The sequence below is a fragment of the Pelodiscus sinensis genome, chromosome 3 (assembly GCF_049634645.1).
Source record: "Pelodiscus sinensis isolate JC-2024 chromosome 3, ASM4963464v1, whole genome shotgun sequence".
Lineage (NCBI taxonomy): Eukaryota > Metazoa > Chordata > Testudines > Trionychidae > Pelodiscus > Pelodiscus sinensis.
This window is the reverse complement of record NC_134713.1, coordinates 51,626,656-51,644,249: the sequence shown is the minus strand read 5'-3', so window position 1 is coordinate 51,644,249 and position 17,594 is coordinate 51,626,656. Positions and strand designations below refer to the sequence as shown.

At 44.8% G+C, this 17,594-nt stretch overlaps 1 protein-coding gene across 11 annotated transcripts in view; it reads right to left on the bottom strand.

The window, feature by feature from the left end:
• Positions 1-17,594, bottom strand: part of COL19A1 (collagen type XIX alpha 1 chain) — a 372,523-nt gene that overhangs the window by 97,332 nt on the left and 257,597 nt on the right. For all 11 annotated transcript variants that reach the window (XM_006127229.4, XM_014575574.3, XM_014575570.3 and 8 more), the window contains 4 exons: positions 16,313-16,348; positions 16,166-16,219; positions 6,965-7,018; positions 4,756-4,809 (listed from right to left, as the gene is read on the bottom strand). In XM_006127229.4, coding sequence (XP_006127291.2) covers positions 4,756-4,809; positions 6,965-7,018; positions 16,166-16,219; positions 16,313-16,348 — 198 coding nt within the window. The remainder of the gene's footprint in view (positions 1-4,755; positions 4,810-6,964; positions 7,019-16,165; positions 16,220-16,312; positions 16,349-17,594) is intronic.

Genomic DNA, 17,594 nt, shown 5'->3' with positions numbered 1-17,594 from the left:
CTGCTAGCAGAGACTTTTCACAGTAAATCGGATATGCCAACACTTATTCTACAGAGTAGCAAGTCTTACGACAGAGTGTTTGGAAGTACTGACATGCCTTGAAATCTGTATATATATTCCCTAAAAATGTTATGCAGGTAAGTATGCAAGGTAAACAAACCAACCAACCAACCAACCAACCAACCAACAAACCATAAGAACAAGGGATTTAGAGATTTGCTATATCAGAAAACACCAAGTGTCCATCTAACCTAGTTAATAACCCCATTCTCCCAGGGAATATCTACACTACAGAGTTTTTTTTAGGAAAAACAGCCATTTTTCCAAAAAAACTTCTATTATATCCACACTGCAATCACGTTCTTCTGAAAGAAAATAGAAAGAACAGAGGAGTTTTTCCAACATTGGTGATCCTCATTCTATGAGGAAGAAGCCTTTTTCCAAAAGAGCTCTTTTGGAAAAAGGCGTGTGGACAGAGAAGAGGGAGTTCTTTCAGAAGAAGAGGAAAAAGGAGAAAGCACAGGTGCCCTGGTGGTCATTCCGTCCATAGTAATCACAGCTGAAATGTGAGACAGCATCCATTCAGTGTGAACGCTATCTTTTGAAAAAACAGATCGCTTTTTTGATGTGCTTTTGCTGTGTGGACACTCTCTTTTGGAAGAAGTTTTTCAGAAGATCTCTTCTGGAAAAGCTTCTTCTGAAAGAAGCCTGCAGTCTAGACATAGCCCAGGTTGCTAAGGCTTGCAATGCTGTTACCATACCTACACTTCTTTGCCCCTTATTTTCTAATACCCAGACTATCTCTAAATCCTGCCAGGTATTCCTTTACAGCATTTCCATAGTACATTCATTCCTCTCCATCCTTATAGCAAAAACCTTGGTCTTTACCTTAGCCATATCTTATCTCAACTACTGAAATTTCTTCTTTTTACTTTGAAAGCTCTGCTCAGCTGTACTCCTGCCTACATTTTCCCTATCTTTCTTATTTTAATTCTACACTTTATGAATATAGCATTTCTCTGGCTAGCCCAACTCCTTCTACCACAAGTGACTTCCTTCATCCTGTCCCATTGTGCAACCTTATGCTTCTTCCTGTTTCACAAGATTAGCTTCTCTAGGTCTGTGCTCCAATGCTGATCTCTATTTCTGCTTTCTTAACTGCTTGCACCCACAAACTACTAAGATACTTCACTGGTTTTCTTTAAAAAACAAACTCCAAGAAGTTTAAATGCAATAACTTATCTCAGAACTCACATTCTCCCTATATAATTATCCCCTTGTCCCCATACGTGCCAGCACATATACACAGTTAACTGTTGCTATTCTGTAGTACTGGTATGTCTAACCAGGCTCTCTCAGAGAATGACAGAGGCCTAGGCCACTTTCAATTTAGAGGCCCTAGCACAGCCCCAGCCTCAGACCCCCGATGTATCTAATTTCTCATCCACAGGGTCATACTAAAACCAAAAGAATACATGGAAATGAACACTGGAGACACTTATTTATTAACAACTAAGTCATTATACCAATAGCATGTATATTAAATGTAAGTTTAATTGTGAATTTCCACTGCAAGCAAAACTCTTCATTTTAGGAATGCTTTTCTGGCTTTGCTATGTGCAAACTCATTTATAATTGCAGAAAAATCTAATTTACATGCAGCATCAGTGTCAATGTTAAGCACTGCAAGCCCATCCATACACCATTGTCCTATTGTAGAACAATGACAGTTCCTTACTTGTTTTGACATGTTGAATGTGCATTCACCTGAAGCCACTGATGCAGGGAGATGGATAAATACGTAATGTAATTGTGATATTAGAAAATACAGAAGACAGATATATTTCTTGAAGCAGTTTTTTTGGCTTGCAGTCTGATTTAAAATTTGTTGAATTTATTTGTTTCAGGAAGATGATCTCGTCACAGAGATCTTTTGAAATTTTGTTGTTGTATTTTTGTTGACACTGTCCAGCTGCTGAATCTTCATCACTTAGTTCTCTAAACTCCCAAAGGATTCCAAAAACTATACAAATTTGTTGGAGTGATTCAAATCGATATGTAAAACCAGATTTGAGGGCGTCAATAATAAAAAAAACCCCAAACAAACCATTGAATCAATGGTGCCTTTCTGCATCAGATTGAGATATTAGGCTGCGATAAGTGGAAAAATCAGGTAAAATGTCAATAACCTGTGCAACTGATTTGGATTCTGAAAGGATTGTGTCCCATTGATCACAAGTCTTTTGAAAATCTTTAAGAAGTCATTCAACATCTCAACATCTAATATAGCATTGCGTACTTCAATTACAAGATTAGTTTTGTGGATCATTTTTAGCAGCTTCACCCACATGGATGACATTAAAATGCATTCAAATTTGTATGTATACTTTTGAATTGACTTAAGGTCAGTGTGAACCTGTGCTGTGAGAGTAAGAGATTCAAGGTCATTTAAAGCTTTTCTCACAGAGTCCAAATGTTGTGCAACAGATTTAATTCCATTAATTTGTGCTGACCATCTCGTTGTTGACATGCCATGAAGGGAAACAGGCAGATGCTGATTCAGAATTTCCCACTTTCAAGGACTGATACTGAAGAAGTTATACAATTGCTGGATTGTTCCAATTGCTTCCTTGCATAATTCAGAGCAATCAGTGCAAACAAGATTTAGTGTGTGGTTGCCACAATTGGAGAAAATACAGTTTGGATTTTGTTCAAGAAGGACTGCTTGTACTCCTTTATATTTCCCAGCCATATCGGACCCATTGTCATAGCTTTGGCCAATGCAGACTTGAAAATTTAATTTGAAGCGTTCCAGAATTTCTAATATATGAGCAGCAATTTCTTTTCCATTTTTTATGAAGTTATTGAACAAAATGAATTGTTCTTCAATTGAAACCTTTGAACTTCCGCAATGTTAACATACCAAACAATGAAGGTTGCATGTACCTTATGAGAACAGTCTGGAGTTGCATCAATAATAACTGAAAAGTACTTCACATGTCGTATCTCTTCAAGAATTGCTGTTTGCACAAGCATCCCACACAGCTTGATAAACTCATTTTGTGTTCTGTTATACAAGTAATGGACTTGCATGCGTTTTCCGCTCACTTGTGATTTTCAAACACGCTTAATATGGCCTGATAAAAGTGTGACATACTTGCTAAGAAGGTCAAGTATACCAAGAAAGTTTCTGTTTGTAGGGTCACTGATACATTGACTAAAACCAAAGAAAGCCAATCCCTGTTCAGAAAGAAAAAGAATGACATTCAACAGATGCTCAAGGAGTTTTTTTTTCCAGTTATCAGTTTCTGTGTTTATTTCACTCAGGATTCAGTTTTCAATTGAACTCTCAGCTAGTGCTGCTCTATTAGCTGATTTCCATGTAACAAAGTTATCTTTATGCGATACTGAAGTTTCATGTGCAGGTATTAGGTCTTTCAACTTCCTTCAATCTCTACTTATTCTCCATCTGGATGGATCAGACAGTGCTGATGCATTTGAAGTATTACTGTTAAAAATAAAACAGAGTACCCAATTCGGAGACTGCTTTACCATGCTCCAGCAGAGACAGTCTCTTTGGTTGATCTCTGCATTTGGAAGAGGTTTTTGTCAGCAAACTAGTGGGAAAAGCATGATTCTCAGCATCTTTCGGTATATTACTTGGAATAAGAAAACAATTATGATAAACGACTGTATTTGAGCAATATTGTTCTTATCAAGAAGTCCAGAATCAGGTTCTGATGCTGCTGAGTCCTGTGCTAGCCATAAGTTCTTGCTCTTGCTGCGCAGCATCTCCAAGGTCCTCATTTTCTGCCTGCACAGTCTCTAAATTGAGCGTCTATCACTATTGGCATTTCTGTGTCTTGATTAATGATTTCTTCATTTTGAGGCAGTGGCATTGAAATGTCATTTGTGGATACAAAATTTTCATCATCAAAACTGGAAGTGTCACTGTCAGTATGGTCTAATGGCTGAGGCATCTTTTCTACAAGAAATGATGTTATTGGCTTTAAACTCTTAACTGCTGCTTCGCTCTTTTGCTTTCACTGTCTTTTACTTGCACCACTTTCAAAATTTCACTTCATTTTTATAAAGGAGTTCTTTTAAAACATGGTAACACACAATAAATTATATAATAATGGTTTGGAGGTGTTATTTACTGTGTCCCTTATAGCCTTATTTCAAAGTCTTGAAATTTCATCTGCTAACATGTCCCCATTATTAAATTCCTCTAGTAACTGGTCTGTTACTATGAATATGAACACAGGGCAATTGCCAGATTAGATATAAAGTTTATTAAACAACTAGAATTAAATATTTATTAGCACAAAAAAGCCTTTAAATCAGTTTTTTGCAGGTATATATAGCTTCCTTTGCTGTCTCTGTTATAATACATTTCCATGTATGACTTGGTGGGAAAATGTCAAAATTTGAGGCCCCTTTGTCTCCTGAGGCCAGGGCCAAATGGCCCTCCTACCCCACCCCCTCTGATAGGGCCTGTGTCTAACTAAAGGTCTAATCCAACCTCCATCCTTTTCCCCACACCAAAGTCAATGGGATTCTTGCAATTATTAAATAGCAATTAGCTCGACACATTAGAAGGTAAACTCTTCAAGTTAGAGGCATGTTTTTATTTATTCTTAAAGTACCTAAACAGATCAATGTGGAAGGATGGAAGAAGACTCCTTCAAGATTATAATATATGACTCATATTTTCTAAATTATAAATTTAATTGATCACATTTTAGTGCTTACCTTTTCTCCTTTAATTCCTGGTTTTCCTGGTATTCCAGGCTCTCCTGGTAAACCCTAGTTAATTAAATAAACAACATTTTACATTGACCTACAGCATCTTTCTGGTCACAGATGAAAAAAAGGCACTAGAGTATATTAGTGACCCAGGTGAGCTCCTCTTACTCATATAAGTGAGAACTTCTATATTTTGTTTAAATGAATATTTACTAACCAAAAATTTCCTTTATGGTCTTCTGAGCAGCACCTTTATAAAAAGATTCTACAGTATTAAGAGATTTTTGAGAATAAAAATCAAAGTAAAACAAAGTCCTGAAAACTAATGGAGTTTATAGGAAAATGGTAACAAATAAAATGATTAGTTTTAAAAGATTAGGTAGCATTGGTATACAATGTGCATGGTGCTGGGCACAACTCACTTGATATTTTATTTAATCTTAAAGACTTAAAGAACCAAATTTTAATATTATACATTTGATTAACACCAAATTCATTTAAAATATTAGTTTTAAATATTCAAAAGATGACCATTAAAAATCTCAGAAAAATAATGACATTCTGACCCTCTTTCAGATGTCTGCTTTAACCTCAAAGCTTTTTTTTCATAATTGCCCTTTCCATCCTAATACTACAAGCAACTAGATATGCAGAGACATGAAAGAATAATAAAATAAATAAATAACCTACTTAAACATGCATAGCTTAAACTGAAAAGATTTTCATTTATTTAATAGAACAGTGTTTTCTACATTTGTTCCAAAAGGAAGTATAAGTATCATATGTGCTGATAGTTTACATTACATTTAATCCATGAAGTAGGGTGTGCTTTTCCATTCTGAACCATTTGCATAGCAAATAATCTATCTAGTCAAAGACAGGAATTTCTAGTGTTCATGCCAAACTATTATATGCACATTCAAATGAAAAATTAATTATTGTCTAAAAGATCTGGAAAGGCATATCACTTCGGCTTTGTAGTAGCAAACATTTCATCTTCTTATCAACTGCAGCAGGAAGCATTCAATTGGCTGTGTGTTTTCCTTGCTTGGCTGTATTCTGCCCTAAATGCAAACAACTGTTTGTTCATATTGCCATTTATTTCAAAAGTATATAAAAAAAATCCATGAACTGTAGCTGAGTGAAAAGTATATGAATCAGACTTTCTGCCTTGCTCCACCTCTGTTTAGTGACACAGGGGATTCAATCTGGGACACTCTCCCTGTACAGATAAGCTATCTACCCTGGCAAGCCCTAGTGTATGAGCCATGTGAGAGGTAGAGAGGAAGACAGGCGAGAAGGTGTACTTCTCAGATGGCGAACAATGTTAAAGCAGCACCCACATCTCCATGCACTGAGCAGAAAATCAGGGAACCAAAACTAACTTCATGATAGACCTCCATCCTAATTCTACTGTTGCAAAGCAAGGAGTAGGCAAAAACAGGAACTATGACTCTATATGCCGCACACAGGTTTGGTTGGTGCTGTGCAGTCCCTACCCCAAGAAATCTGCAGTTCAGTGCAGAAATAATTTTTGGAACTGGAGAGTTCCATCTTGAAATTATATATATTTTAATATGCCAGTTGTTCAAAGACACTGTAGATGAATGTACTGTACAAACCTAATTGGGCATGAAAATTATGTATAAGCTAAGTGTTGGTAACCAATAAGCTAAGTGTTGGTAACCAATTTCAGGTGCCAAAAATTTAATACATGCATAACCAACTACTTGTGTTCAAAGTCACTTGTTTTTCCACACAGAGCTGCACATTTTGTACTTAAATTGCCAATCTGAATATGCCTGCACGTATTCTGTGTGGCCAACACTAATAACAGAATTGACAAATAAGTCTCTATATTGCTTAACAACACATTTTAGCAATAATAATATAATAAGGAGCACAGGACATTTTTTCACCTCGTCTAGTATGTATTTCTATAGCAAGGTGTTATCTGGACATTTGTGAGTTAGACAAAGTAGTGATAAAATATCCGCTTGGTATGTGACAAAACAAAGACTCACAAAGGTCTTGCACAACTCCAAACACCAAGTCAACGGCAGAGCTGGAATTGGCATTTTCAAATCCTATGAGCTAACTACTAAACCACCCCTATAAAAAGACCACACAACAATAGTTCCCATGACACTATTTCATCATCTAATATTTCACCTCAACAGATTTTACTGACTGTAGAAAATTACACAATACTTACAACTTCTCCTGGCTGTCCTCTGGGTCCAAGTGGTCCTGGAGGCCCTTGCAGTCCCTACAGTGTGTGTATATATATAAATACTCATTAATTTGAGTTAAAAATCAATATATTTGCAATAATATTATACTGAATAAATGGTAAAGCACTCTATCCTCTACAAGGACATATACAAAAGAGCTACTAAGAATTATTTTCTACTTTGCTTAAGGAATAACAGTTACTGCTACTTCATTCTCCACTATCCCCAATAGGATTTGCATAGTTATCATTCCCAATGAAATATATTACAAGCTTCCATATTAAGGGTCTAATTTCTCAAAACATGTCCACGGAGGAGGTCTGCTTTACTGGCTAGAACCTCAATTGTGTGAATCGTGTAGAACTATTGAAGTCAATGGAACTAGGACATTGTACACCAGCTGAGGATCTGGCCTAATATGTCCACAGGAAGAGGATAATAGCTGCTGCTGAAAAGGTTAGGACTATAAGACTCCCAACAAGACCGTGCATGACTGGATAGACCCTAAGCCATTGAATTGGAAAAAAAAGAATAAGGGTTTCTTGCTTGAGGATGCTGTTGAAGGAAGGAATGCTCTGATGGAGGCAGATTTTAGAGTTTATCATTAGTCTGAGGCAATTATGGTTCAGACTAAAAGAAGACAGATTCTTCTGAAGAACACTGATTTTTTTATCTGATTTAAGGGACAGGAATAGTCAGAAATAGCCCCAGTAGTTTTGGTCTGGACAAAGCTAGATTTCCCTTTGTGAAAGGAATGCTGTTTATTCTTAGGTTCCTATTTCACTGAAGATTTCCCCACCAAGAAGCTGGGTCTATTCCTTTTTGAGGAAAAGGAGAAAGATGAAGGTTTGTGTTTCCTTAGCTGGGAAGCAGGGGAGGAGAGGAAGATTGTTTTCTCCAAAATATTCATCAATGCAGAATCCATTAAATTTCCAATCAGATGGGGATTCTTAGGGCACATCTACACAGCAGTGTTATTTCAAAATAACAAAGTAAGCATCTACACAGCAAGCCAGCTATTTCAAAATAATTTTGAAATAATGGGTGTCTTATTCCGAATTCTGTAACCCTCATTTTAGGAGGAATAACACCTATTTTGAAATAGTTATTTTGAAATAGGGTGTGTGTAGACGGGGCAGCTGGAGTTATTTCAAAATAAATGGCCTCCAGGGCTTCCCACAGGTGCCCTGGTGGCCACTTTGTCCACACGCATCAGAACTCTATAGTTCCCCTTCCCTTGCAGATCTTAAAGCCACAGACTCAGGTAACAGTTTGCAGCATGATGCAAGCTGTGCTAGCACCGTGCCACACAGCAACACCTAGCTCTGATTCCCTGCTACCATAGCAGACACAAGCATGCTACCTGAGTCCCTCATGGTTGCAAGCACAGCTGCAGGCAGATCCCAAGCCCCTGCCTGTGTGTGGAGGAGGCAGGCCCATCCTGTTCTGGTGCAGAGATCCTGGATCTCATTGAGATCTGGGAAGATGAGACTAACCTCCAGAATCTCTGCACTAGGCACAGGAATGCTAAGATCACAGCGGATGGCTGATAGCCTAGGCCAGAAGGGACACATGCGCAACCAGGAACAGGTGCACGTGAAAGTCAAGGAGCTCAAGCAGGCCTATACAAAGGCCAGGGAGTGCAGCTCTCACTCAGGGGTGCACCCCAGACCTGGCCCTACTTTGACCAGCTCCATTGCATCCTGGGGGGGGGGGGGGGGCGAAGGTATGTCCCTTCCTCCGCTCCCAGTTGTGGACTCTGTGCTGGAGATGGCTATTGTCACCCTCCTGGAGGGCAGGCCTGGGGCCGAGAAAGAGGAGGAGGAGGAGAAGGAGGAGGAGGAGGAGCAGGCCAGTGCATCCACAACGCCTACCAGCCAGGAGCTCATTCAGTCCCAGTGCCATCCTCCTAGGATGTCGCCCATGGATCGGACGAAGCCAGGGAAGGGCCATCAGGTGAATTCCATTACTTGCCTTTGACACACATAGAGGGAGGGGTGTTGGGTGGCGAGGGGCTGCGTGCTCCTCACTCCTTGCTCAGCCTGGGGATCATGAAGTAGCCTGTGCACGTGGGTTTATGTGGAGCGCCAGTCCAGAGCTGACGGCCTCATTGAGACTGCCTCAGAGGACTCCTGTGCTCCTGCACACAGGGTTTCTGGAGAGGCCTCCTTTACTCCCGACTCCGTGGTGAGAAACCTTCCTACCACAAGCCATTACTAAGGAGGATGGGATTAGGGATACATACACATACACACAGCAGTGCCATGCACGGCACACAGGCATGCCCACTCTCGGGTCACCGTGCTCTCCCGGGCAGGCAAAGCGAGGCAGAGGACACTGAGCCCCTGCTAACAGATCCTGCTGGGCGGAGACCCCATTAGCACCCTTGCCGGCAAGCGGCATCTGCCGCTCGGTCACACCTCCCCGAATACCCTCCCCCCTCTTCTCCAGCAGGAAGGGACAGAAATCTTCTTATTCTGGGATGCTGCCATTGCTGGACCGGGTGTGTACGTGGCACAGAGGGAAGTCGAGCTACCCCATCGCCCCACAAGCTCCTGGCCCGGCCAGCACCTTCCCATGCCTGCTTGTCCCCAGGACATGGGGGTAGTGAGGCTCCCCCACCCCTCCCGGGGACATCTGTGCCCCTGCTGTAAGAGACCCACTGTATAGGCCACAGATAGCCTTGCTCCAAGCACATCACCTTTGTCTTTGTTCTTCACAGCTAGAACAGCTGCGAGTGAGGTGCCAGCAGCACCTCCTGACCCCTTTGGAGCTGCCACCACAGACAAGCCTGTGAGGAACTGGAGTGGGAACATGTCGCCTTCCTGTGTGGCCTCCAGCGATCTCTGGAGCAGCAGGACCAGCAGAGGGAAGCAGACCAGGAGCTGCTCCTCATCACGCGGTCTGAGCCGGCACAAGAGACCCACAGAACGTGTGCAGCATACACGACCGCCATTGACCACCTGGTTGCTGCCACTGAGCAGCTGAGCAGCCTCCCTCCCACTCCTGCTCCCTTTCCCATTCCTGCTCCTACTCATGCCCCCACTCCTGCTCTTGCCCCTCTGGCTTCTCCCCTTAGGCCCCCCATGTCCACCAAGGGCCCCGCACACGAGGCGGTGGGACCACCCAAGACAGGTGCCACTCTCAACCCCATACCTGAGCCTCTCCTTCCCCTTTATTCCCCTTTTTCTCCCCTCCCAGGTGTTTTACCCAGTCCCTCCCCAGTTACAATTACCCCCAATTAAACAAAAAATAGAATTGCTTGCTTCAGAACAAAGGTCTGGTTTATTTTATCAACAGGAGAGTAGAGAGGGGAAGGTACAGTGGGAAGGGAGGGCAGGGGAAGGGGAAGGTGTGGGAGGAAAGGCACAGAGGAACAATGCACAGGTCCCTGTGGGGAGGCCTAGGGGAGAGTCTCACAGGTGTCCTTATCTGAAACTCTCCCTCAGGGCCTCCCGGGTGTGCACAGTAGCTTGATGGGCCTGTAGGATGGTAGCCGTGTATGGCTGCACAAAAGCTCTGGCAAGCCTCTTGGCCTTGGCCCCCACCCTGACAGGAACCTCTCCCCCTTATTCTCACAAATATTGTCCTAGACAGAGCATGATGTCATCACTTGGGGGACATTCTGCTCACCCAGGTCCAGGCAAGTGTGGAGACAGCAGAACCTCCCTTTGAGATGCCCAAAGGCACTCTCCACCACAATGTGGGCCCTGCTGAGGCTGGCGTTAAACCATTCTTTGCTTTGGTCAAGATGTCTGGTGTAGGGCTTCATAAGCCAGAGGAGCAGAGGGTAGGCGGTGTCCCCCACGATGCACATCGGCATGTCCACATCCTCAACCCTGATGGTGCAGTTGGGTAAAGAAGTGCCGGCATGCATCTTCTAGAAGAGTCCGGAGTACCTGAAGATGTGGGCATCATGCACCTTCCCTGACCACCCAACATTGATGTCCATGAATCAGCTGCGGTGGTTCATATGGTCTGCAGGATCATGGAAGAGTATCCCTTCTGGTTAAATGTCCGGTGTTTGGGGGTTTGGATGGGGAGGTGAGTGCGATCAATGCCCCCCTCCCACAGTTGGCGAAACCCATGGCGGCAAAGCCAGTGATGATGGGGTCCAAAATGCCCAGGATGGTGAGCCAGTGCAGCAGGCTGGTGTCGATGGCCTCATCATCTGTAGAAGGAGACAAATGGAATCACAGGGCTGCCAAACCCCTCAGGAGCTCCCCGAGTCCAGCTTCTCTCCCACGCACTAGTCCCAACCCAACTTCCCCCATCCCACAGCAGGGCTTTGTGAAGGTGGGACTGGAAAACCTCAAAGGAAGGGAACCCCATTCCAGCAGTTCATCACCCTCCCAATAACATAGTAAGAGTATAACATACCTGCAAGACCACGACCACAATGGTTCCTGACAGAATGGTAGCTGTCTGGCATGGCGAGCTTCCACAGACCAATGGTGACCACTTCTGGAGGGGGATGGCGGGTTGTATGTGGGTGTCCCGTTGCCTGAGGGCAAAGGTGAACCACTTGCAGAACTGCATGAAGGTTTCCAGCATGTGGAAATTCTGAACCACTGCTGGTCATCTCACCAGTCCATGATGATCCGGTCCCATCAGTCGGAACTGGTGTCCAGTCACCAGAAACGGCGGTGCATGATGCACAGGAAAAGGTGGGAGAGGCTGTGCTGCCTGAGCAGCATGTGGAGAGAGATGAGGAGTTGTCCCGTAAGGATCTCTGGGTCCAGATTCTGCAGTGCCATGAGAGCAGCCTGCAAAAACTGCACCAGAAGGTGCATCAAGAGGTTCAGGAGCTGGAGACTGCTTTGTAGCAGGTCTGGCTTCATTGGCAGAAGTGCTGTGGTGTCCACAAGGACAGCCAGAGCAGTAGGTTAAAGGGCTTTGCTGTCCCTTAAGAAGGAAGGCAAAAGAGAGGAGCCTGAGTCACAACTGAAGCATGAGCCTCAGGAAGCAGTTACAGGAAGTGACTGCTGTCCTGATGCCCTGGCCAAAGTGCTTCTGGAGGGGCTTTAAATGCAATTGAAGTGCCAATCAGTGTAGATGCTTTATTTCTAAATAGCTCAGCACTATTTTGATGAGCATTTGTAGTGTAGATGCGCTATTTCGAAATAAGCGGTTTTTGAGTTTTTATTCCAAAATAGCTTATTTCAAAATAGCGTTGCTGTGTGTAGACATACCTCAAAGATCAAGGGCAAGGAGACATAACTCAAAGATAGTCACACCTCACGACCAGGTTCAGAAGTGTTAAAAAGATGGGTCTGCGAGTGAACAGAATACTGAGCCATGTTGAGAATATTTGACTGGGCAACTTGAGAGGTTCCTGGGTACCAGGAAAGGTAGCTTGGAGAAAACAGCATTGATCCTCTGTGAAGCACAGAGGGCAAGAGGCTCAGAAAGTGGTTTGGATGTTTCCCAGTTTAAAAGATTATTTTCATAGCTTCTTTCCAGGGGTTCATGAGAGAACACATTGGCCTCCAGAGTTAGCTATAAGGCCTTAGACTGGGAAATTATGTCTAAGTCAGTGTTTCTCAAAGTGGTTCATCTTTCACTCTGAGAAAGATGCTACCGGGCCTTCCAGTTTGTTTACTTACCGGCTCTGCAGCCTCAGAGCCTCACTGCTTCCATTGACTGCAGTTCACCGTTTGCAGCCAAGGGGAGCTGCAGGATGCAGTGGCCCAGGTCACACCACTTCCTGTGGCTCCTCTTGGCTGCAAATGGAGAACTGCAGCCACTGGAAGTCATGAGACTGCAGAGCCGGTAAGTAAACAAACTGGAGCAGCCCAGTAGCAGTTTTCTTAGAGTGGGTCCACAGACCACTTTGAGAAACACTGGACTAAGTCCATGATTGATTGGGGCAACCAGAGGTTATGAAAATCAAAATACAAACTGTAGAGTCTGAGAACACCTTCTGAGGCAGAGTGGGTGCAGGATCAGAAGAGGCAAGAAACAGAAAAGGCCTTATTCATTCAGGCTATGGTTTCTTCCTGAATGCCTTAAGATGAGGATGGCCACAAATTCAGAACCACTTCTGTCCCTGCTTGGGCTTGGCTGTGCTGCAAGCATGCTCATAAGTGAGCTTGGAAAGATGGATGGAATGGGCCCACTGACAAAGGTAGCACAGGAAAGGCACAGGATAGGTATATTTGGCTTTAAGAAGAAGATTCCATTTTACCTCCAATTCTATTTAATTACAGAGTTCAGCTGAGGCCTCTAGGAAAGATGGTTCCTCAGTGAAGAGGCACAAGCTATTTCTAATGAGGCAAGAGAAGAGCTAGAGAACCCTGCCTGCATTCTGTGAGGAAGGGGAATAGTGCTGAATCTACTCTGACTTCCACCTGGCTGGCTGACAGATGATGACTTACTAATTAGCCTGTATTGGTCATAGCCTCAATACAAAATGAGTAATTGCACACAAAAATAGCCAAAGTACAAAAACAGCAGTGGTCCTAAAAGTTCCTCGCATCATTTTTCTCCAGTGCATGATACTGAAATTAATCACAACTTTACTAAGTAAAAGTAGAATAACTATATTCTGCCTTATCTTGTGTAACTTTCCCACTGACATCAACCCTGCCATATGCTGAGGATTGAATATGGCTCTAACTGTGTATCATCTGCAAATGACCTTCAGAGGTCATTGAGTCCAATTCCCTTCAATCATAGCAAGACCAAGCACTGTTCCTGACAAATGTCTGTATAACCTGCTCTTAAAAATCTCCAATGATAGAGAGTCCACACCTCCCTAGGCAATTTATTCTAGAGGGGTATGTCTACACTACCCTCCTAATTCGAACTAGGAGGGTAATGTAGGCATACCACACTTGCAAATGAAGCCCGGGATTTGAATTTCCCGGGCTTCATTTGCATAAGCCGGGCGCAGCCATTTTAAAATCCCGGCTAGTTCGAACCCCGTGCTGCGCGGCTACATGCGGCACGGAGTAGCTAGTTCGGATTAATCTGAACTAGCTACTCCGTGCCGCGTGTAGCCGCGCAGCACGGGGTTCGAACTAGCTGGGATTTTAAAATGGCTGCGCCCGGCTTATGCAAAAGAAGTTCGGGAAATTCAAATCCCGGGCTTCATTTGCAAGTGTGGTATGCCTACATTACCCCGCTAGTTCGAACTAGCGGGGTAGGATAGACATACCCGAGCTGACCACCCTGACAGTTAGGAAGTTTTTCCTAATGTCCAATATAAGCTACTCTTGCTACAATTTAATCCTATTGCTTCTTGTCTTGTCCTTAGAGGTGAAGGAAAATATTTCTCTCTTTCCTTGCAAAACCCTTTTAGATATTTAAAAACTCTTATCATGTTCCCTTTCAATTTTCTCTCTTCCAGACTAAACAAAGCCAGTTCTTTCAAATTTCCCTCATAGGTTTTGTTTTCTAGTCCTTTTAACATTTTGTTGCTCTTCTCTGGACCTTCTCCACACCTTTTCTGAAATGTGGTGTTCTGAACTGGACACAATAATCCAGACCTAATCAGTGCAGAGTAGATGGGAAGAATTACTTTTCATGTCTTATTTACAACACTCCAGCTAATGCATCCCAGAATGATGTTTGCTATTTTTTAGCACCCTTCATAGAATACAATTGATCTCCTACATAAACAGTGGCATCAGAATAGCCTCTTTTTGGTTATGGAGGCCATATTTTTAAAAATGTAATTCCCCAAAAGCACATTCAGACTTTTGCATACACATGTATTTTGAGCACAAGTTACCCATTCTGCACTTACAACCCAGCTTTTATGTACACAAGAACTATAGGCATGCAACTAAAGTACAGGCAGTCCCCGAGTTACGCGGATCCGACTTATGTTGGATCCGCAGTTACGAACGGGGTTTTTCTCGCCCCGGAGGACTGGAGCGGCGGGACGCCCAGATGCGCCGCGGTCCCGCCACCCGCATCCTCCAGGGCGAGAAAAGCTGCTCCGCGTCTCCCTGGTCTGCTGGGGAGAGCCCCCCCAGCAGACCAGGGAGACGCTGAGCAAAGCCGCGGAGCACGCGGGCAGCGGGACAGCCCAGATGCGCCGAGGCTATCCCGCTGCCCGCGTGCTCCGTGTCTTTGCTCCGCATCTCCCTGGTCTGCTGGTCTCCAGCAGACCAGGGAGATGGGGAGCAAAGCCGCGGAGCACGCGGGCCGCGGGACAGCCGCGGCCCATCTGGGCAGTCCCGCTGCCCGCGTGCTCCGCGGCTTTGCTCAGCGACTCCCTGGTCTGCTGGAGATTGAACTTAAGAACAAACCTACAGTCCCTATCTTGTACGTAACCCGGGGACTGCCTGTACACACAGTAAAAATAATTGGGCTGTACCATCTAAAATGAATGGAGACCAGCAGACCAGGGAGACGGGGAGCAAAGCCGCGGAGGACGCGGCTAGTGCGCCCCCCCCCCCCCCCCCAGCAGACCAGGCTTTTCTCCGGACGTCTGTGATAGAGCAGCTGGGGCGCTGCCGGTTGGTCCCGTAGCGCCGCTCTGGGCGCTACTGGACCAACCCGGCAGCACCCCAGCTGCTCTGCCCCAGGCGTCCCGATTCAGTCGCTGCTGGTCAGTTTCAGCAGCGGCTGACTTGGGGACGCCTGGGGCAGAGCAGCTTGGGTGCTGCTGGGTTGGTCCAGTAGCGCCAAGGAGCGGCGCTACTGGACCAACCCGGCAGCACCCCAGCTGCTCTGCCCCAGGCGTCCCCAAGTCAGCCGCTGCTGAAACTGACCAGAGCTGACTACAGGAAGCCCGAGGCAGAGTTGCTCTGCCCCGGGCTTCCTGGAATCAGCCGCTGATCAGTTTCAGCAGCAGCTGACTTGGGGACGCCTGAGGTTCTTAAGTTGAATCTGTATGTAAGAACTGTCCAGATTCAGCCTGTTGAAATTGATCAGCGGCTGATTCCAGGAAGCCCGGGGCAGAGCAACTCTGCCTCGGGCTTCCTGAAGTCAGCCGCTGGTCAGTTTCAGCAGCGGCTGAATCTGGATGCCAGTTCCGACTTACATACAGATTCAACTTAAGAACAAACCTACAGTCCCTATCTTGTACGTAACCCGGGGACTGCTTGTACACACAGTAAAAATAATTGGGCTATACCATCTAAAATGAATGAAATAGCATCCAAAGTCCTTTTACACAAAGGGCATAATAATAATCCTCTTTCAATTTTATAATAAAGACTTTTGCATACCTCTGGTCCTGGATTTCCAGTGAGTCCAGGAGGACCAAGATCTCCTTTTTCACCCTAAAAAGCATTTTTTTCAAATAATTTAATGTTACATCCACAAGAGACAGCTGTGTACAAAATAGATACTGTGGATACCAATCAGAAATATACCTTAATTCCTTGTGATCCTTTCATTCCAATTTCCCCCTGAAAATAACAGATATAATCACAATAAGATTGACTATGTTGAAGTTACTACACACAAAAACATTGTCATATCAATTTGATTAACATGATGTAGCAAAAAATTAATATCTGACCATTATTTAAAGAGTTGTCCATGCAACATGGAAAACTTTGGAAAGGACTGATTTTTGAAAGATTCTATTTTCACTTCGGGGTATGGTAATTTCTCATGTTTTATTTTTGATACAGGCAGTCCCCTGGTTACGTACAAGATAGGGACTGTAGGTTTGTTCTTAAGTTGAATTTGTATGTAAGGGTACGTCTAGACTACAGGCTTTTGTCGACAGAAGTTTTGTCGACAGATACTGTCGACAAAGCTTCTGTCGACAAAGAGCGTCTAGACTACATTCAGTTCTGTCGACAAAGCAAGCTGCTTTGTTGACAAAACCCTGTAGTCTAGACACAACCCTACATGCAATAACACCTTTTGTCGACAGAACTCTGTCGACAGAAGGCATTATGCCTCGTAAAATGAGGTTTACCAGAGTCGACAAAACTGCTGAGTTCTGTCGACGTTATGTCGACAGAACTCAGTGGTAGTGTAGACGCAGGTATAGTTTTGTCGACAAAAGTCTACTTTTGTCGACAAAACTCTGTAGTCTAGACACACCCTAAGTTGGAACTGGCGTCCAGATTCAGTCGCTGTTGAAACTGACCAGCAGCGGCTGAATCGGACACGCCTGGGGCAGAGCAGCTGGGGCGCTGCTGGGTTGGTCCCACAGCGCCGCTCCTCAGCGCTACTGGACCAACCCGGCAGTCCCCCAGCTGCTCTACCCCAGGCGTCGGCGAGAAAAGCCTGGTCTGCTGAGGGGGGGGGGGGTGCACTAGCTGCGCCCCACCCAGCAGACTAGGGAGATGCAGAGCAGCTTTTCTCGCCCGGAGACGCAGGTGGCGGGACCGTGGCGCGTCTCGGCGGTCCTGCCACCCGTGTCCTCCGCGTCGAGAAAAGCCGCTCCGCGTCTCCCTGGTCTGCTGGGGGAGAGGGGGCGCTAGCTCCGCGTCTCTCTGGTCTGCTGGGGGGAAGCGCCCCTCGTGCCACCGGAGGCAGTGACAGTGGGGGAGGCACCCTGCACTAGCGGCCCGCCCCCCCCGGTTCGTAACTAGGGGTCCGACATAAGTCGGACCGACGTAACCCGGGGACTGTCTGTATTTGAATGAAAACAAATTATTTGCTTAAGCACTTATCTCTTCCTGGTGCTTACTCCTC